Source organism: Rhamphochromis longiceps, linkage group LG6 (assembly GCF_057381845.1).
Source record: "Rhamphochromis longiceps isolate RC_006_pf linkage group LG6, R_longiceps_female_GT1.1, whole genome shotgun sequence".
In the NCBI taxonomy this organism is placed as follows: Eukaryota; Metazoa; Chordata; class Actinopteri; order Cichliformes; family Cichlidae; genus Rhamphochromis; species Rhamphochromis longiceps.
The window spans coordinates 17,044,102-17,065,330 of NC_140562.1; the positions used below are offsets into that span (position 1 = coordinate 17,044,102).

At 41.3% G+C, this 21,229-nt stretch overlaps 2 protein-coding genes and 2 non-coding genes across 5 annotated transcripts; all 4 read right to left on the reverse strand.

The window, feature by feature from the left end:
- Positions 1–1,659: 1,659 nt before the first annotated feature.
- Positions 1,660–10,946, reverse strand: LOC146667773 (carbohydrate sulfotransferase 12-like). Of its 2 annotated transcripts, none has more exons than XM_085409461.1 (6): positions 10,446–10,946; positions 8,524–9,143; positions 8,172–8,314; positions 4,896–5,024; positions 4,602–4,794; positions 1,660–2,291 (listed from the first exon to the last, which is right to left on the reverse strand). In XM_085409461.1, the coding sequence occupies exons 2-6, from the start codon at positions 9,049–9,051 to the stop codon at positions 2,019–2,021; spliced, it is 1,266 nt and encodes a 421-aa protein (XP_085265587.1). In that variant the 5' UTR covers positions 9,052–9,143; positions 10,446–10,946; the 3' UTR covers positions 1,660–2,018. The 2 variants fall into 2 exon arrangements, with proteins under 2 accessions (XP_085265587.1, XP_085265586.1); XM_085409460.1 differs by having other exon boundaries at positions 8,524–9,160; positions 10,446–10,945.
- A 3,989-nt stretch (positions 10,947–14,935) lies between these two features.
- On the reverse strand, positions 14,936–21,228 carry eif3ba (eukaryotic translation initiation factor 3, subunit Ba). Its single transcript, XM_085409459.1, has 19 exons — positions 21,004–21,228; positions 19,808–20,000; positions 19,572–19,691; positions 19,411–19,468; positions 19,122–19,250; positions 18,849–19,006; positions 18,473–18,604; positions 18,304–18,370; positions 18,171–18,217; positions 17,882–18,092; positions 17,717–17,789; positions 17,492–17,614; positions 17,321–17,399; positions 16,991–17,129; positions 16,752–16,877; positions 16,433–16,510; positions 15,997–16,105; positions 15,798–15,910; positions 14,936–15,502 (listed from the first exon to the last, which is right to left on the reverse strand). Exons 1-18 carry the CDS (start codon positions 21,101–21,103, stop codon positions 15,810–15,812), a joined length of 2,043 nt encoding a protein of 680 aa, XP_085265585.1. The 5' UTR covers positions 21,104–21,228; the 3' UTR covers positions 14,936–15,502; positions 15,798–15,809.
- LOC146667775 (small nucleolar RNA SNORD60) lies at positions 16,620–16,704 on the reverse strand. Its single transcript, XR_014912317.1, has one exon. It is a non-coding gene; the product is annotated as a small nucleolar RNA SNORD60 (small nucleolar RNA).
- Positions 17,199–17,280, reverse strand: LOC146667776 (small nucleolar RNA SNORD60). The gene has a single exon (XR_014912318.1). It is a non-coding gene; the product is annotated as a small nucleolar RNA SNORD60 (small nucleolar RNA).
- Position 21,229: the final 1 nt, after the last annotated feature.

Below are 21,229 nucleotides of genomic sequence, written 5' to 3' on the forward strand. Positions count from 1 at the left end.
TCTTTTTCTTTTCTTTTTTCTTTTTTATCTCACAACCTTAAGTGTATGGGCTAATTACCCCGAATGTGCTGATCATCTGTAATCATTTTCCTCTCTTTTTGTGTATATGTATAGAGGAAAAACTCTTAATAAAAAGACATTGTTTTGTTGTTGTTGTTGTTTTTAAGTATCTAATTTCAGTTTGGCTCTGAATCATACATTACCATTAAATCATCTTTAGTCTCATTACTGGAAAATGGGAAAGAGATGCAGTGGGGGTTTTTTTAAACATCCAAAAATAGATGGAAATACAGTATATAAGGCAGTTGTTATAATTCTGTGTAGCCTGTAGGTCAATATTTGGTATTCTTCAAAACAGCCTGAACTCTCTTAGGCAGCTTTCTTTTAATTTCTTTAAGTGATCTTCGGGAATAGTTCTCTGGGCTTCTTGAAGGACATTCAAAACTCTTCTTTGGGTGTTGGCTACCTTCTGTCCTCTGGTAAGATGATCCCACATTGCTTCAGTAATGTTGTGGTCCGGGCTCCAGGGAGGTCAATCAATGACTGATGGTGTTCCACTGTGTTTTTTTATTCAGGTATGCTTTACTGCTGTGTCAGGTGTGTTTGTGATCACTGTCACGCTGATCAGATCCTTTCCAGTTGGAATTAACCCTTGTAATGTCCTCAGGATTCCCATACTCTTGATGACAACACAAGGACAACACAAGGGTTAAATGGTGGAGCAAAATCAGACTGTACTTTTCTGTGTGCTGTGTTTTCAGTCCAGTTCTTGTGTAATTTAGCATATCTCAGCCTATCTATTTCATGAAGAATGGCTTCTTGTCGGTCACCCCTGTTGAGGCTTCACTGAACAGTAGATAGATCAGCTGAAGGGATTTCTCAGGTCCTGTGTCAGGACTTTACTGTTTTTGGTTTTTTTATTTCTTACATACACGACTTTCAGATATGGTTTATCTGATCTTTATAGTTTTTCTTCTTTTGAATTCAACTTTCACAAACTTTAAGGGGGGAAATGGTATCACCTTGTTGATACAAAAGTTCTATTTTATGCCTGTCAAAAATAGAACTTTGGAACTTTTGTACAATCAACTAAGAAAATGGGGAAAATATTATTTTTGTTACACATTGTATGTGTTTTTGTGAGTAACAACGTGCCTAGAGTTACAATTTAAAACTGATTCTTTGCAAAGTTGTCTATTTTGTGTAGAAACAAGACAGGTTCATCGTTTGAGTTAGCTGAATTCTTTATGCTCAAATGATTCAGATCAGTGTGAAGTGACTTGTGTCGAGACTGTGCAGTATGGATGGACTAATGTGTTCTATTTTATTCAAACTTCTGCCTCTATAGTATACTTAAAGGTAAATAGACCAGGGATTTATTACTCCACTTTCATGAAGCACTCACATACAGATAAAAAAAAAAATGGCTTTAATGGATCTTTTAAAAATGAGTGACAGTTCCTCCTAATTTGCAAAACACTTATTCCTCAACCTGAGATCTGAAGACTTGACAAAATGCCTCCAGAACCAAAGCAGACAGAGGATTTATAGATGTTTTCTCAAGCTTCGTAGCACTTCCAGTGATAAGTAATTAGAGATTAAAATCAAATTTTGAATTGAGAAAGTTTAAACACAAATTACCTACAGAGGATCACACAGTAATTTAAAAACTCTTTATTTTTCTGCATACTTTCCCCCTCAGAAATGTGAGCTAACATGCAGCCTTCACTCATGACTTACCAAAATACCGCATTCAAAAAATACTCTTTAAAGTGCCATTGCATGAGGAAACACAGACTGGGATAAAGTAACTTGTAAGCTGGTGCACTTTGGATATGATATAATGTCAAAAATAAAATAATGCAGACAGGCACTTTTGTCTTTTGAGGTATGCATAAAACAAATTAAACACACAGCTTCACAGACTGTTTTTTAAAGGCATGTGCTCGTTGTGCGCAGGCAGGGAAGGTGAAGGCGCTACACACAGTGCAGCGTCCGGGCCTTTGGCTTGGTATGGTCTACTGGTGAAGCACGCTGTCAGGTTTGGGGTATCCAAACAGCTCAAAGTCCAGCTCATACAGCTTGTACAACTGTCTCTGTGTTGAAATGGGAATCTGTGCAAACCAGTCTCTTTCCCAGCTGGCTGCAGTTTTGTTTTGAGCCCCTGAGGGGAACCGTATCAGATGATCCACCTTCAGAAGCTTCAACAGGTGCTCTGCATCTGTTTCCAGGGTTTCTAGCTTTCCGATAAAGTCATACTTCACCTGGCAGGGGTGGCACAGACGGTAGACCTGAAACACAGCAAAAGCAGGAGTATCATTTAAAAACTGCATTAGTTTGTGTGTGTTTGTGACTTTGTCTATCTGCCTCTAATAATTGACTGTTTGTGCACATATACTGGCATTCAAGAAAAAAGGAGACACACAACTCTACTCTTGTGTTTATTACTAAAATGGATTTGAATACACAGGCTTCCTCATTAATCCATCCAAAATACACAAAAAAATAAAGAAACGCTATTTAATCAGAGTCATGCATCAAGTCATGGAGGAGATTGCCTGCCTTCTGGAGTTACTCTCTGACAGTTGGACAGGGCCGTAGAAGGTCCTTAACCCATAAGTGGGAGTGTTATCTTCTGCTTTGTGCAAGGAGGAACAAGATGAGCACTGCCAGAGCCAGGCCACTGGTGTGAATGTACTCACTACCTGGCACCGTGGAGCCTGACTGCCGTTTGCCATAGAATACCAGAATTGTCAGGTCCACCACTGGCACCCTACCCTTTTCACAAATGAGAGCAGGTTCACCCTGAGCACATGTAACAGACGTGAAAGAGTCTGGGGAAGTCGTGGAGAACGTTATGCAGCCTGTAACATAGTTCAGCATGCCTGTGGTAAATGGTGGGTCAGTGATGGTTTGGAGAGGCATAGCATTGGAGGGATGCACAAACTTCTGTATGCTAGGCTAACAGCACGGTGACTGTCATTAGGTATCAGGATGAAATCCTTGGACCGACTGTCAGAGCCTACATTGGTGCAGTGGGTCCTGGAGTCCTCCTGGTGCACGATAATCCCCAGCCTCATATGACAGGAGTATGCTGGCAGTTCCTGGACGATTAAGGAACTGATACCATTGACTGACCCCCACGCTCACCTGACCTAAGTCCAACACCTCTGGGACATTATGTTTCACTCCACCCAGTGCTGCCAGTTGCACCTCAGACTGTCCAGGAGCTCAGCAATGCCCTGGTCCATGGACATCATCTCATTAGGAGAATGCCCCAACTTTGACAGGCATATATACAAGCACATGGGGGGCTAAATAACAACAACTCAAACAACATTATGAGTTGCTGAATTTTCATTTCCATCAACAATGTGACATCCTTTGGTTCCTAACATATTATGTAGTCCATAATAGTAGAGATGTCCAGCATGAATTTCTCCCCATTGAGATCTGATGTGTTTTCACAATGTTCCTTCACTTTATATTTATGTATTCCATCAGACATGCAGCACTTCACTGTGAGGTGCTTTGATAATACCAATTATGTAATATTTTATTTGATCTCTATTTCAAAACATAGCTCTCCAGCTAACTACTGTCCTTTCTTTTTAGCTATTGTCCCCTCATTCTGAATATCTCACCTGGGTTCATCTCATCTCTCTTTCTGAATATCTAATATGGCTGAGATATAACTGTGATGCAGGTATTGTGCTAAAAAACTCAAGATAAAGCCTAGAAATCACCTATTATAGGGAAAGTGCTGCTTTATTGCCATTGTTATGCTGTTCCAGTGTGTAGTTTCCTTTACTGACAGCACAGTTTGTCCAAATACATTGCACCGTTGTGTTTGTACTAATGCACGTTGCATTAGTACAAACTGTATGGTCCATCTTTTGACAACTAAATTCATTCAAAGGATGTGAAGCAAGTCCACGTAAACCCTTAAATATGAAACATTCATACTTGAAATGTTTAAAATCATCAAAACTCAGAAACTTGAAAGTGTTAAACTGATAAAATGTGAATAACGCTATGCTAATTCACCTGTTAATGACCAGGTAGTGAAACAATACTCAATATGTCAGATCATTTGCCATTTGTCTGCCAGCAGAAAGAAACACAAATATTTTAGAAATCTGCCAAAAACGAGTTTAAAACTAAGAAATTATTTTATTTGTAGTCAAATAACAAGCTGAATTCATTTTTATACTGTCGACCAGGACTTCTCTAAGAAGTCTGAAAGTAATCAAGCATAAAATTCGACCACTACCAGATTTTCCTGTTCAGGAATTCAAATAAATGATTTGGCATCTTAATCAAAAAATAATCATGTGTTTTACAGTTTTTTCTCCTCTGTTTTTTTTGGATGACACAATAATTATATTTTAGTATTAAAAATATCATTGGGTGGATTACCTATTATAAGAAGGTTTTTTAAGTAACTACCAGTACTGTTAATTTATGGAAGCTGTGGAATAAGCCTTACAGTGGGTGATGGTCTAATAAATGTGTTAAATACACCCCATGATTTTAATGAACGATCTTTCCTTAACCTGCACGTGTTAAAATGCATGCGTTTGTTTGTGTGAGGCAATCACCTGCCGCCAGTGTTCGTTGAAGATGCTCTCTTTCTCAGTCTCTGGATCTAGCAAGTATGTGATAAACTGCTGAAATGTTGGTTTGATTCCTGCCTTAAATGCCTCGGCCGCGGTCTCTGGCAAATCCCCAGACACATTGCCATAACGACGCAGCATAACTGAGCCAAACTGCCTGTAGAAGTCCTGGTTGGGCCTTAAAACACACACAAATACGCACACTTCAGTGATTCATCAATGACATGGGCTACTGTTTAATGCAAAGTGAAGCACATTTCCTTGAACAGCAAACCTGACCTTCCAAACTTGTTCCTGAAGGCAGAGATAAGACGCACAAAAGGGTCGCGTACAAACAGAAACTTGGTGTAATGCTGGAGCTTCAGTGCCATCAAGTGGCGGGACAGGGAACCATAACGGCGCCAAAATCTAGAAATACACATAAAAAGCACTGTTAAAGATCTTGTTCTGGGGTTACCTCCTTTTCAAGTTGTGATAGTTAGATATGACTTGGATACACAAACTCTGCATGTCTGAATTCTGTGATAATTTGTGGCTGAGTCACAAGATGAATGAAGAACAAAGCCAGATCACATCCAAAGGGGAAAGGGATAGGTCTTCTGTAACGACGCAGACAGGAAAACACATGTTCGACTTCAATGGGCTACAGAGCGGTCTGCCTGTGCTGCAGCACCAAGCTCCGCCTGTCCTTTCCGCTCGGCCTTCCAAGCGTCAACTCACACATTTTGTTTGCGAAACACATTTTTAAATAACTTAAAGTGAGAATATAATTACTTCCAGGTTTTGGGGAATCTTCCTTTTTATTAATGCTTGACATACTTTCAATTCAGTCCAGTTCACATTTCAGAAAGTTGTTTGGGAGACATTCATCTTGGAGTATATATTTTTCTTGGCTGTGCAGCCTTCCTGTTCCAGAACATTTTGCATGAGGACTTGGTTATTTAAAACTATGGTGGTCTTGATTTCCTTGTGTGGCTTAAGGAGACAATTTTATTTATGACTTATCGACATTTTTCCCAAGAAACTAAGCAGGCAGAGTGTTCTGAAGAGCTACAGTGATGTATTTATAGTAAGCATCACCTGTTTAGCATTTGCCGTTCCTCTTTCTGGTGCTCACTAATTAAAAAGTAAATGCCAATATCTCAATTATTCTCAAATCATTGACTCTTCCCTGGAGGTAGGATTAAGGCCGAGACCATTAGAGTGCAAAAATTATTAGAATGAGCAACTTAATTTCAGAGTAGGAAAAAAGTGGTACTGTTGAGGACACCAAGGTCATTCTGCTATTATAGCAATAAATCACAAGAAACAGGCTCAGATCAGCTCAGGAATGCTAATGAAATAGCTTTGTTTGTGCAGTGTGGATTCTGAAATATAATTCAGGAAGCAAGAATTAGAAAGAAAATATAATTTTAAATGTATAAATATGTAAATATGAGAGCGCAATTAGCAAAAGACTGAACAAGTATGTCTTGTAAGTTTGGAAGGGTAACCAGGAAAAGTGTTTTCTCACTAAAAACAACCTGGCAGCACAGTTTAGGTTTGCAGCTGAACAAACCACAACCTGGACACTCTGCAGTCACTGGGCTGAATATGAAACTCGCTGTGTACCAAAGAATTATGGCGTCAAATACGAGGCCAGCTGTCTGACATTGGATCTGAAATCGGATCATGCGACAGGTCAATGATCCCACGCGCCGCAGTGAATCTATAACAGAATAGTTGAAAAAGAAAATAATCCAAGCATTGCAAAGGCTCAGTCAAAGCCCAGACTTCAACCTGACTGAAATGCTGTGACAGAACTTTAAGAGAGCTGTGCATAAAGTGGGATTTGTGAAAACAACAGTGGGGGCTGAGCCAAGATGAACCTAGAAAATAATTAAATAGTCCCAGATCCTCTAAAACCTGTTAGGATATTTATTACCGCTCTCATTCATGAATTGTGTAATTAAACAACGAAAAGTTCAGAACTTAAACATATATCCACAGCTTTTACAATAATATTGTAAGATATTTTTAAATGAGAACCACTATGAGGATTAACAGTCTGATTTTTCGCTCTTCAGACACAGGTGATCCGGTCAAAAGACTTAAACTTGGCTAGCTGTGGCATTTAACTTCAACATTAATGAGAAATAAGCCCAAATTACAGCAGCACAAAATGCTGGCAAATTTACAATTACAGCTTTAATACAGTAGATCACTTCATCTCAAACAGACAACAGTTTGCTTTGATGACAAACTCTTTCTGCTTTCCTTCAGCACGTCATTTACTCGCGTCTGCTTATCTCTGGACGGGGACCTCTGCGCGTGTACTCCGATCTGCAGCATACTTTTGAGATGCTATTGATAAATAAATGACTTGGCTCTGTAACATCTTTTACAGCATCACAACCCACAGGTTCTAACTTGTGAATGATACAATGAATGATGCTCAGATTAGGACTGAATGTTTTCCATGTGTGGTTGTCCGCCCCTCTCTATCAGCCCATCACTGCAAAGCCAGGAAACTGTGGGTGTGATTTCTTCTGCATGTAACTTTTCATCACAGCAAGTTTCTGCAAAATGTGGCAGACAGCAGCCCCAGTATCCAGCTGCATTACTACAACTTGAAAGAAGAAATTCTGATGTCGATGATCAGGCGAGTGGCTGGCAGAGAGTATTTCTAGGACAGTTTTGAGTCTCCTAACGCTGTGAATCCAGTTAATTTCTCTTTTATTTAGTTAATGTAGTTTTCACTCTCTTTTTGGCTTGTTGGAAAGGGGGAGGGGAAACAATCCAGAGCATCGGCTTTTGTACCCTGGCTGTGCATAAATGAATTCCCGCGTACCTCAATGAACTTTAGCAACTCTGTAAAGAAGCCAAAGCTCATCCATATCAATGTTCGAGACTGATAAAGTCAAATAGAAAATAATTACTTCAAGTTATTCAAGTGAAACTGGTTTTACACCCAACTGAATCACGGTGTGCGGCCAGGTTTTCCCATGCAAATAAATAATGATACTGGGTTATAAGTTGTCTGTTGTTGTTCAGCTCAGATCCAATTTAATTAATTTTAGAGCCTGATAGTGACTAGATATATTTTATGTCCTGACTCCTGATAAGTAAAATCTTAGATTTGAAAGAAGTACTTTCTTTTTCTTTTTCACAAGTCCGATCACTACTAAATGAACATTTATCACATCAACAGTACTTGGATAGTTATTATAAAGCTGAAACTGATACGTATAATATTTTTTAGAGAAATGAGCTGGTGGTGGTATAAATGGCAAGCTAGGATGAAGCTAAAGCAATAAACCAATTTATAGTTTGGATTAGAATAGACCGAAATCACAATATTCGCCGTGCATGGTAAAAAAGGGCACAGAGCACAAAAAATAGATACAGAAATCATGATGTGAGATTTTACTCATCATTAAAAACCTGATAAACCAGTTTTCATTTCAACAAATTAAATATTTACAAAAGTAAAGAGTTATTATGACGGTGCAAACACATCACCAAAACTGATCTAATATTTGTCCGTGTTATAGGTTCAATATTTGTGTGTCATACTTGGCAAATGTTAGATGCAACGTGGAGTTGTGTACAAGGTCAGCAGGTACAGCCTCTGGGTCAGTGTAGGGTTTCCCTGAGGAGCTTGAGATCAGAGACTGAGACAGAACCACCATCACTCGCTTCCAGTTGGTGCACGCCACCTAAACAGAGATCAGCAGCAAGGCAGAGAAGAGGGAAGAAAAGGGAAACCATTTAGAAGACAACGGGGACCATAAAGGAGAAGAACAATAATGAAGCAGTGTGATTTAAACATCTGCTTCTCCTCTTGTTACTTTCCCCACACAGTGAACTGACTCGCCACCCATATACACCCCACACCACACATAATCACTCACTGAGGCAGCAGTACCTTGGGAACGTAGCAGTAGATAATCTGGTGTGTATCGTCCACTATCAGGTGATCCAGTTCCCTGTTGGGGATCTGTGAAAAAGGCCGAGTCCTTTCGGGGACTTCCACGTCTTCCTTCCCTGAACACACGTCGTCAATCCTCTTCTTTCGCGCCTCCTGTTCCCTATCATAAGCAGAGATCTCCATCTCTACATCCTCCTTTGTTTCCTCCTTCCTCTGTGCATGATTTTGCTTCCCCTTCCCTTCCTCCGTATGTTCCTGAGCCGCTTCCTTTGGGCTAAATGAAGCACTAGAAGCGGTGGTGGAAACAATGGAGGAAGAAGTCGTGTGGGCTCTGCTGGCGGGCGTAGTCTGAGGCGGGCTCATAGTCGTCGGGGCACAGCATCCGGACTGAAGCACCTCGTGTTTGGGGTCCTTCAGCGGGTAGAGACTAAAGCCCCCAACATCATCCCAGTAGACAATGATAAGCAGGATCATAAACAAAGATCCCATGATGAAAGCCACTCGGAGACCACGCCACGTTCCCATGTTTATAGTGCAGCAAGAGCCGTAATTGGTGAATAAAAGAGGAAGAGTTTATCTCAGCTCCATTGTGGCCGCCTTACGGAAGGACAGACTTCCTGTTTGAAAGATTCAACTTAAAAAAAAGAAAGAAAGAAAAAAAAAACACAGGAAACATTACTAAACCTCGGCTTCTCATTTATAGCCTTACTAGGCACATTTAGACTGTGGTTAAAATGTTCAAGTTTGTAAGAAATAAAAAAAAACTGAAGCAATGAAACCACCAGATTTAAAAAACTGAAATACCACACTTTTTTTTTAAAATCCATTAAAATCATTTTACACCTCTTCCATCCCATTTACACACACCAAAAAGTAAAACCATTAGTAGCAAAGAAGCACAGTAACAGTCATAACAGAGCAGATGTGGAGTGTGCGAAGACCCCACTAACGCAGATTTCAGAGAGACGTGCTGGAAATCACGTTAGGGTGGTTTCAAAAGTACTCCTCAGCTCTCAAATGCTTACAGAGCACTGTTAAAAAGAGGAATGTGAAGCAGCACAGTGCTAAACGTGCCCCTGTGGTGGTTTTCCTGAGAAAAATATCGATTTTGACTGATTTGCAAAGCATGTATTGTGTATTTATCTGATTGTTTGACTTAAAATTCACTGTGGTGGTGAACAGATGAAGCTCGACCTTCACCCGATGACACTAAACTGGATAAGGGAAGAAAATGGCTGGGTGGATGTGCACAGTGGTGCACAGTACTCTATGGCATTTGTTTCCATTTTAAAGAGAACAGCTGCCAGAGTATCTTACTAACTTGATGCCGGGCTTTATGATAGGCCAGGTTGTGTTCCTGACCTGTGTCATGTCAACCAGAGGCCGTGAGAACCTCAGGCTGCACCCTGGGGCGCCCAGCTGTCACAGGGAGATGTGAACAAATGGTTATGCTGATGAAGCAGCTTCAAACCAGGGGCTGCTTAAGGGTTCACATCCCTGATTGTTTGTCCCATAAAAAACATCTGCTATAGTGGAAAAAAATTATGGTGCCTTTTAAAACCAGAAGAAAAAATTCAGACAGGGCAAGAAGCATCCTCCAGCGAAAGGTGTTTTTTTCCGCAGCGTTTTTCCTCTCATTGGTTTAAATTTAAACTCCGCGAAGACAAGACGAGCCTGTCTGGAAAATCAAACATCCACACAGTCTCTTCAGTCTTGCCACGCGCTACACACAAGCGCACGCGCGCGCAAAGGCACGCGCAGAGATCAACGGAAAAGATCCAAAACTTCAAATGTTCAGTGACAAGCTGCAGGCCCTTCGCCCTACTTCCCTTAGAATATCTTAACCATTTCTCACTGAAAGCAGCTTACTAGGCTTTATTATCTCTGTTAATATTTTCCTCGTTTAGCAGCAGACTCACCGTGACCTCCTCCCGGCCGTCGGACGGAAACAATCTCAGTTTACAGAGTAACCTACAGAGGTTACAATGCGCCCTTTCTGCGGCCGCACCGGCCAGTCCCTTCTCTCTCACGCAAACGGGACTCTTCCAGCTTCTCCTTCCCTGCAGCAGCCAACCACAGAAGGACTGCACCTCTTTCTCTCCACACTTTCATCCGCTCACACTCCGCTCATCATACCCAGGCTCTGAGGAGCAGGAAAGCCTCCTTTTGTTTCTTTTACGCCTCTCACTCAGGGAGCATCACGGCAGCAATTTAAGCCGGTCTGAACATTAATCTGTCTGTGAGGAAAAAAAAAACAAAAAACAACGGCTCATGACCTAAATCCTTCATATCACCCTGCAGAGGAGCTCCATAGTCAGTCCGCTTCTCTCGCTCTCTCTCCCCGTCTCTCTCGCTGTGTCCGGCTGCCCCGGTGATGAGACCAAGCGGGCGGGAGGTAGGGCGAGACAGAGCAGCAGCGACGACGGAATGAGCCCTATAATGAGGAAAGGCTCGCGAGATTTTGAAAATAGATTTTTGTTTTCAGAATCCAGCCACGCACTATTCCACGTGTTCCAACCCGCCCCCCCAACACACACATTTTTCTTTTCCCACACTGGTCTTGGGACTTCCAGGGAAAAACTAAAATAATTATAAATCTCTGTTGGTCCAGAGCCCCGGGAGAGCATAATCCATCTTTTTGTAGCTACAGTGTACTCTTATCCTCTAAGTGCTTCACATGCAGACAATAATAAAGTCAGTGTTTTGAAAAGAGAACAGATATAACGAAAATTACATTTCAAAAGCATAAAGATTTGGTGTTTTTTTTATTCCGCTACAGTGCTTTAAATTAAGTATTTATATTTTATACATTATCTAGTTTTATTATGGGAAAAATTAAACCTATATAAATCTGCCTGGTCTGTATGTGAAAAGTAATTGCCATTCAGCAAACTCATACCCCCAATTTCAGTTCCACTAGCCACACCCGTGCCTGATAATTGCAAGGCATGTTGAATCAAGACATCCCACTTAAACAAAACCTGTCTGACAAGGTAAAGTAGAGCTCAGAGAGCTCAAAAAGCAACACTTCATGTCACAATCTAAGGACGTAGCTGAGAAAAAAAGTTAATGGCAACAATGGGAGAGATTAAGGTAAAAACCACTGCTGGGAAAAAAAGGGGGGGGCACAAAAGCTTTTGGGACTTTTGGGAAAATATTCTGTGGACTGACGAGACAAACACTGAAACTAACACAGCCTTTCATAAAAAGAACATCATTGCAACAGTTAAACAAGTTGGTGGTGGTGGTCTGGGGCTGGATTGCTGCTTCAGGACATGGAAAAGTAATTGACGGAAACATGAATTCTGCTCTCTACCAGAAAATCATGGAGAAGAATGTCTCATGCTTTGAAGCGGAAGCACCCTTGGGTTAGACAGGAGGACAATGATCCAACACACTACATCAAGCCTCCCGCTGAATGGCTCAGAAAAACAAAATGAAGGTTTTGGAGTGGTCTAGTCTGTACTCGAATCCAATTTTGGTGTTCTAGAATGACCATTAGCAGGCCGTTCATGCTGGAAAACCCTCCTATGTGGCTGTATTAAAACAGTTCTGTGGGCCTAAATTCCTCCACGGTGATGTGAAAGACTCATTGTCAGCTACTGCAAACACTTGATTGCAGTTCTTGCTGCCAAAGATGGCAAAACCAGTAATTAGGTTTAGATGGCAATTACTTCTCCACACAGGGCCAGGTAGCTTTGTATGACTTTTTTCTATAAAATTGTGATTTAAAAAGTGCATTTGGTATTTACTCCATTTTTATTTGCCTAAAATAAAAATGTATTTATTAATCTGAAATTGCTTCTTGGAGACTTGGTTTTAGGATTAAAGTTTAAACAAGCCTAGGCTAAAGGTTCAGACTGGGCACTTGGTTGTGTAAACTAAAATTAGTAATGAGATGTTTTGGAATACATTAAAGTCAGTGAGTGTCATCTGGTTAACAGAGAACAACTTTGAGCTAAAATGTAACAAGCGTTGATTGAAAGGACCTCAGATTTGACATTGCTGATAATAAGGTCCCAAGTCTGCAGTGGATCAGATGAGCAGCTGCTGAGAGACAGAAATGTCATATAACACAGTCTTAACCATTCATAAAATAAGAAGAACTATGAGACAGGAAGTCGACATTCTATCTTATAATTTAACATTTTTTAATTTCAGGAAACCATATTTGGGACTTAGTATCAAAATTTTTATTCAGTATGTCATCAAATTTGACTTCTATTTGAAGACACAGTAGCTTATACTTTCTTTGTTGTTTGAATAAAAACCAACTTTCATATGTTAAACTATGATTTTTTTTTCTCAGTAAGTCTGAATTTGAACTTGTTTTATAATCTGGTCATTTCTGTACAGTCAAAAAGTTTCAATTTTTTTTTTAAAAACTTGATTTTTCTCAGTAAAATTTATCTCTTTTTTTTTTGGCTTTAAACAGGACCTCCTTCATAATAAAGCGCACATTGTCTGCAAATTTTATTTATTCATGTATTTTTTATTCAGTTATTTGAAAGAGTGCAAAATTTCACCCACAATTATCCAGTTAAAACATGCACACTTTAAGCGTTTAATTTGCAGATACAAAACTGATTTATGACTGTGGTTAAGCCACATTTCTTCAGGTGGTTTGTGGAACATTTAGTGACATGGCGAACTGGTAGATAACGTCTTTGATAATAAGAGTATTTCACAGTGAAAAGCACCACAGTGAAAGTGTTTAAAAGTATGCGCAGATATTTGGGAGGTTAATGAGATCCGTGCAGCATAGAGTCTATATTGTGGCTGAACAGTGGCCTCCCGCTCCCATTGGGAATTAGCCATGCAAGACTAATGAACCCAAATGGTGCTAGGATGTCAGCTGTATGTTGAGGTCTGAAAGGGTTTTTCACAATAACAATGACGCAAGTGTTGATGAGAAAACAAAACTACTGTATTTAAGGCCTTCCTATCGAGCACATTTAGACTATTTAATGTTTTATTGTAGAAATTATGGCCCACTTTGTTTTATTTTTTGCAAGCAAATCATATGGCCTTGGGGTGAAGGTATGGATGACTTTCAAATCTGTGGAAAAAGCCAAGGCTAGAATTTCACCTTAATGACAGACCAGGTATCTACAGGAACAGACAGAGAGGAAAACCCATGATTTTGGTTGATGCAAATACTTCAAGGCCACAAAACTCAAACAGCAGATACAAAAGAGCAAGTGACCTTAGCTTACAAATATTTTAAGTACAGCGAAATGTGGGAATATTAAAATCATTTGAGCAGAAATGGGCACAATTTCACTGCAATTTATGGCTTTCAAAGGCAAATTCAGTGGCAGCTAGATGACGTCTGAGTTTAAGCTCAAACACAGCCCTGCATTTAGCTGCCACGCTTGAGGCTGAAGTCATCTGTTTATGAGATGGATCTTTTTCCCCCTACAAACAACAAAGATTTGCAGTCGTTTTATATTCTTAACTGCAGTGAGCTAAAAACAAAACAAAACACAGTAAACACTCACCTGATTGGATGTAAACAAACTCATGTCTAATGGAGAAAAGGTACATGTGACTGTGATGCTGTTAATACTGAAGAGATGTGAGCAAACCTGTTGATGCTGATTGGTACTTTTGTCTTGACACTTTTCTACATCTGTAGCTGTCACATTTGGCCCAGTTGAAGGAACTTGTTTCAGCTGAGAACCAGCACTGTCCATGATCAGGATCGGTGTTTTCCTTGCAGTGGATTTCACATGCACACCCAAACATAATTTATTTTAGAAAAGACTCCGTGGAGGTGCATTAACAGTTTAAATGACCAATGCAGCAGGTTTGGACGTCAATTAGACATCTCACTAGTACAAAACCTGCACTGGTGTGAAATTAGCATGTGTAATTGTGTGGAATATTCACAGTTAGTGGGCGATTATGCCCTGTTCTGCCTTAATTACTCAGGAAACACAATCTAAACCACAGTACTTCTGCTGTACATGTGTCTCCTGGAGGGTGCTGCATGTGAGTAAGAACAGCTTTTATATCCTGATGTGATTTGATGACAAGCTGGCCTATACCCCGCCCCCTCCCCTCAGGAATTATAAGGTGAAACAGCAAAGAATCAGATACAGAAATATAATAAACAATTACAATTTTAATCTTAGCATCTTTACCAATAATCCAGATTATCAATAATCCACATGCCCTAATTAGTATGATCAGGGTACGCAGTAATATTTTATTAGACATCAGTGAACGACAACGGCCATGTACATCTTTGAATTATTTTATCAAGCCCGCAGCAGTTTTAGCATATTTACTGTGTAAACACTGCTCCAGACTGATGCAGGTTAATTTTCTGATATCACATGCAATCATGTGACCAATCCATATTTGAATGGACTCACTCTAATAATAACCAAACCGTGAGACAGAGTCAGGTGGTATTCTGTTTGTTTATTTAAAGGTTTTCCCACTGCGCGCCCCCTCCCTGTGTGAAAGCCTAGTCTGAAAGGAGGAGGATACAGGCCACTATAGCGCCACATCAGCACATTTATTAACAAGGCTACTTGTTTATTCAGAACACCTCCACCCCTGAATGGTATGGCACTCTGTGCTGCCCTGTAACAACAGACTAGCATGGTGAGGCTAGTTCAAAATAAATCCCCAGGGGGGGTTGAGGAAGGTCCAAAACAGGATGGAGTTTGAGATTAGACACTGAGACTCCAACTAATGAACAGAGTAGGAGGCAGTTTTGCTGAATATCAAAGTCCACAGAGGAAAAAAAAATGGGGAAGATGATGCTGAGAGACAAAGAGAAATTAGGCAATACAAAGTATTCTCTTTTGTCTCTCGATGAAGCTGCTGATCCGTAAGGCGCACTTTGATGATGAGTTGAACGTTGCGGCCTGAGATGAAGCCCCAAGATTCACAGCGTGGTCGTCGTCCTTCTCCAATCAATGACGTAGCTCCTCTCTCCTCCTTCCACACAAAAACGGATGGACTGAAGGGGAAGACAAGAGCGGAAATGCAGAGTGAGACTGTGAGCAAGAGGGGGGGTGATGAAGATGCTGCTGACTGTATGAGCATGCGGGAATGGCATTAATTTTTCTGTTCGCCACTTCAGATTAAAACTGAAGACAACATGCATCCCCTAATTTATATGCAGCCGCATTATGTGGACTAATGTAAAGTTTTATAGCCGGATGTTTAAAATATGAACACATCTCCACAGTGAAATCAAAGGGTGCAAGACAAATAGCTGACAAGACTCCACAACAACCTGTGCAGTGTGTTACCTGCGTAGGGGACTACAGATCTCCAATGGGAATGATTTCTTCGTTGATAAAAAACTCAATGGTCTCTTCCTCCCAGTCGTCCACATTGCTGTCCAGCTCATCTGTGCCCACTCCTACATGACACAAAAATTTCAGCACTCTTAAGAAAAAGCCTCAAAGGCAAGTTAACAGTGAGTGAGATAACAGTGAGAGGTCCCACCTCCTCTGAGCTCGAGGCGAATGCTCTTCTGTTCTTGATAAATCTTCAGCGCCTCCTCCCTGTACCGTCGGTAGTCTTCCATCATTGCCCTCCGCTTGTCCACCAGATCCTACTCACACAGAGCAGAGTTCAGCATCATAACCCACAAAGCTTACATTTCAGTGTGAACACACAGCTTGTATTACCATGAAAGCATGTAAAGTGTTAGCAGCCTCAGTGAATTATACTATAGAGTCAATATAAAAGTTAGCAAAACGCTTTAAATTTCTTTAAAGAGATACAGGAGATGATTAACTTGCAAATTAACAGGACAATAAAAAGGGGCCTATCCAATGCTGATGGAAGAGGTGGGGGACAGCACATGAAAAATTGGGAAAAGCATTTCCAACAAACTCTCCCAAAGATAAGTTAAAATATAAATATAAACAGGTCAAACCTTAGAAGCCTTGGACTGGCTCAGACGATCCTTCTGCTCAAAGATCTTTGAGTATTTCTTCAGATCCTTTTTGATCATCTGCAAGAGAACAGATGAGTGTATATGACAGCATGTTAACGTGACAGATGGCTTCACAAACGCATCATCGCAGTACATGGTGGACACATGTATAATGTGGTGTAGCTGGGAGCCTCAGATTAGAGCTAGAATCAGGAGCCACGGTGCAGCTCTCATACGAGGTGTCAGAAAAATTATGTTTGTCATCACTGGCTCCACACACTCAACAACACACACACACAGTATAGAGAAGAAACTGTACCTTTATCTGTTCTGTGCTGAGCAGGGTTGGAGGTCTTGGTCTCCAGAGCAGCTGACAGAACCGATCCTTGTTGTTCTTCTGGAGGAGCCGGCCCTGGAACGTCCACAGCCAGTACGCATTGTCCACCTAGCACGCACGTAAAGGTGGAGAAAAACGAAGTGAATGGATGACAGAAAAAGACCAGACTGCATTTCCTCTCATCTGCAAAGGACTGGCGAGGCCTGTGGAGTGCTACGCACCTTGTGGCTCCACCACGAGACGGAGGTGACGACGTAGCGACCCGTTGGATCCCACTCCACGTCAGAGGCCATGTAATGCTCTGCTATGTTCATCATGGTGCAGTCTGACGTGTCTACAAAGGCGAGAGCTCCGTTCATACTGCAAAGGAGAGGCAAAGCGGTTACATCCATGTACAAAGACACTCATCTCTACAGATACCAATGAAACAAGCCTCAGATTAGCGTTAGAATCAGGAGCTTAGCTCTCATACGAGGTGTCAGAAAAAATGTTTAGTTTGTCATCAGTGGCTTCTTATATTCATCTCACACACACACTCCGATAAAACCTACCTCCTGAGCCCAGCCAGCACCATAAACTGTCCCTGGGGGCTCCAGAAGATACTGTTGGCCTGCTGCTTGTCAAACATCTCTGTGAAAGGAAAAGTGTCACATTCAGTTTAGTGGACACATTAGAAGCAACAACGCTCTGCTATAACATTGCATGCCTGTCCTTCTACTCACTTATGAGCTCAATCTTGCCGTTGTTTTTGACATGATAGAAGGAGGCGTTGATTCTTGGCGACTCGCCGTGGAGGACAGCAAACTTACTGCCATTGGGCTCCCATGCAAACGCTATGATGCTTTCTATAAGGAAAACAACACGAAGGGAAACAGATTAACTTCCTTTCTGTGGAAATTAGAATTACTTGCAGCTCATTTCTGTGTTTGTACAAATACATGTCTTACCCTTCATCTCCACCACATCGACAGGAACCTGCTTCTCTCTCATGCGGAAGATTTCAAAGTTGGTAACGACACCCTGAGAAGGCAAAAAAAGTCAACTTATTATTTCTTGTTTTTTTTAAAAGAAATCTGTGACATATAAGCGGTTTGTCCTCTTTCTATGAGTACCTGTGTTCCTTTGGGAGTCCTGTCAACTTTCACACACAGATAATCCCCGTTTCTCTGCCAGTGCAGTTTACAGTCGACGACATTGAAGAGATTGCGAACGCGGATCTCCTGACGGGAGGGCATCTGCATCAGAGTCACCCTGGCTGGAATGTCTTTGTCCTCGGGTACCCAGAACGCTATGATGTTGTCACCAGGAGACCACGAGAAGTCCCTGAAGATGCACAAACATTAATACCTCTATACAAAATGCCGTTGCTTTTTAAAGCATGAGAGTATGAAGGACTCTTACTTTATCCCAGTAATCTTGAGACTCTTCTTGTCCAGTAAGCCCATAGACTACAAGAAGAAAACAAAACATAAACCTTTAATATCATTTGCACATTTCATTTAAACACATCTAGACTGTTTTCAGGCCTACTTACCGGAGTTTCATAGATGCTCAGTGTGTCTGGTGTCATCCTTGCAAAGAACTTCCCATCATGACTCCATCTGACAACAAACATGTAAAATTAGAAGACGCATCCAAACTCTGCAAGGACTCTGTAAATTTGACTTAAATTAGATTTAAAAGAGAGAAAGCATAATACTGACTTAAAAATAGGCCAATGTGCAGAACTCTCGCAGTGGAAGCCTCTCTTCTTCTGTCCGGTCAGAATGTCCCAGATGATGATGGCCTGTGGGTCCTCCTTGGTGTCCATCAGTGGACTGAAGGTCACCACATACCTGGAAGCCAACACAACCACACATTAAAATCAGACAGTGGCTCACAGGCCAACTCGGCACCTCTTTAGAGTGCTTTATCTGCACATTAATCATCCTTTGCTGTCCCCAGGTCATGGTGCAACAACCCACAGGATTTAGGTGACATTGCCTTATTTACAGGAAATAAATAAATACTAGAACGGGATACTCTGTGCACTATAATGTGCTTTTTTGGATTTAAAAAAAAAAATCGACTTTTTATTACCTTTCACATGGTGAGAAGTCAATGAGGGACACACCCTGATGACTGAACCTCTGAATCTGTTTGAACTTCTCGCCGCCCCACAGTGCGATTCCCCGCTGGTGGAACGTAGCCAGGTAGGTACCTTTAGGAGACCATCGGACGTACGTCTCTGTCCAGCGCTGCATCAAAGCAGAAAAAACATCAGAACTCTCCAAACCAGTGACTACTGACCAATCATGTTCGATACAAGCCCTGCATTTCCCACCAACTCTGTGTGAGTAATTAAAAACTCACTGCTCTCTCTTCAACTGTGATTGGCTCTTTAGCGTCGTTGGAGAAAATGGCAGTCCTCTCTCCAGCTTCATAGATCACACTGTACTGGTCACGGCAATCTGGGTCCTCGATCCAATGGCGCATATTCCCCTGAAAACACAGACAAAGTAATTGTCGCTTGCAGGGTTTCAGGATAGAGACTGTCCTGTTGATTTATAAAGGTCAACTTAATAATGAAAGTGCTGACATGAAGCTATTTTTGTCAAACAAATTCTAAGTCTTATGACTGAAAAGTTAAGGTAACACTTACAAAGTCTTTGAAAGGCTGCTTTGCTGGAGCTTCCCATTCATCACTGATGTTCATGTATCTAAAAAACAAAACAAAAACAAAGGGGCGATTATTTACTTGTATTCCAAGTCTGGCAAGCAATACCTGGACAATGCATTTACTGGGTGGTACTCCATACTCACTTGTCAAAGTCAGTGAAGAGGTTGACCCTAAATGTGTGTTGCTTGTCGAGTTTGTATCCATCTGCGTTCTTGACTGCTTCGAGGGCTTGAGTAGGAGAAGCATACTCCAGGAAGATGTAACTGTAACGAGGAGAAAAAAACAATTACTAAAAAAATAAAACAAACTCTCTGCTTCAAATCCAGAAATCCACCTTGAATCAAAACAGATGCACAAAAGAAAACATCTGTGGTCTTACCCTTTGGTCATGCCATCTGCATCTGGGTAAAACTCGGTCGTGATCTTGCCAAACTTGGAGAAGATCTTGTGTATGACGTTCTTGAGCTTTTCCAAACGCTCCGGGCCCACCTGAGGGACGTTGTCCACCACCACCACCGAGTCTATGCCGTCTGCCTCCTGGGGTTTTTCCCTCAGGATGTCATCAAGAAGCTCTGAAAAGTGAAGGAGGAGGGTCAGGGGTGATGAACAAGCTCATCGGACTGTGTGGGGTTGGGGTTCTTATCTCATTTTAATGACGACCTTCTTTTCATATACAAAAACCAATCTAAACTTTATAGCCACCACTTCAGTTACTGGTAGGGAAGACTGCATCGTTGAAAAAGACAATTCTTTTGTTTAAATTTCCATTAGAGATGTGTAGGTTTACGCTTCATGATTTATAAGTAGACAACATATAATCACATCATAATAAAGCTGATTCAATAGTACATCTCCTTTACACTCACTGCTTAATATACATCATTTTGATGAGGATAAAGAACCGCTATGCTGGCGTGTTTAGCTTCACAGAAGCTATTTCATTTGAGTCTCTGTTTAACTTAAGCTTGCATATTAATATTAAATGGTACTAATTTTGTTGTAAATTTACCCCCAAAGTTTCTATATACATAAATAATTATATTGTGACTACTACAGACAAAACACGTGTATCTGATGAGTCATTTTACCACAACTGCAAAACTTGCACAATTGAAAAGCTCTACTGAGCAAACGCCCCTCAGACCTGGGTTAGGATTACCACTGAGCTACAACCAGCTGCCCCATTCAAACTACTTTATATAGGCAAACAGCACAGAGAAAATAATGCGCCTTAACGGCTTTACTAGCTAAAATCATGTTTCGGTTTTTCAGATCGCATCGCACAGGCCCCAGTGTGGGGTCTGGGTGAGGCTGTAACGGGCGTTAAGTACACTGTGATAACGTTATGTTGGAGTTTTTTTTGGAGAAAAAGGGTGGTGTCGCTGTTGTATTCCTGGTAATTACGCTTATGCATCCAGCTCATGTTCATTGTTAACTATTCACTATTACTACGTGCCGGTGAGCAGAGAGGCAAGCTAGCTAGCTTTGTAGCATCTAAAACATCCCCACCATTGAGCTCTTAGCTAACTGCTAACAGCAGGCCGGAAAGCCGGCGTTTTTTCTGTGACTGCTTACCGTCGTCGTCGACATCGTCCACGTAGTCCTCCGGGTCGCTGAAGGAAGGCTCCTCCTCTTCATACTCGGGGTCGTCCACCATATCCACCGTTTCTTTCATTTAACAGAACTACGACACGGACTTTTGTCTACAGCGGAGCAAAAATCCCGAAAACGAAAAGGCTGGCGGTTCTCAGCCGGTGTAGCACCATGTGCGGATCCGTGAAAATGGACGACGTGACGGAAA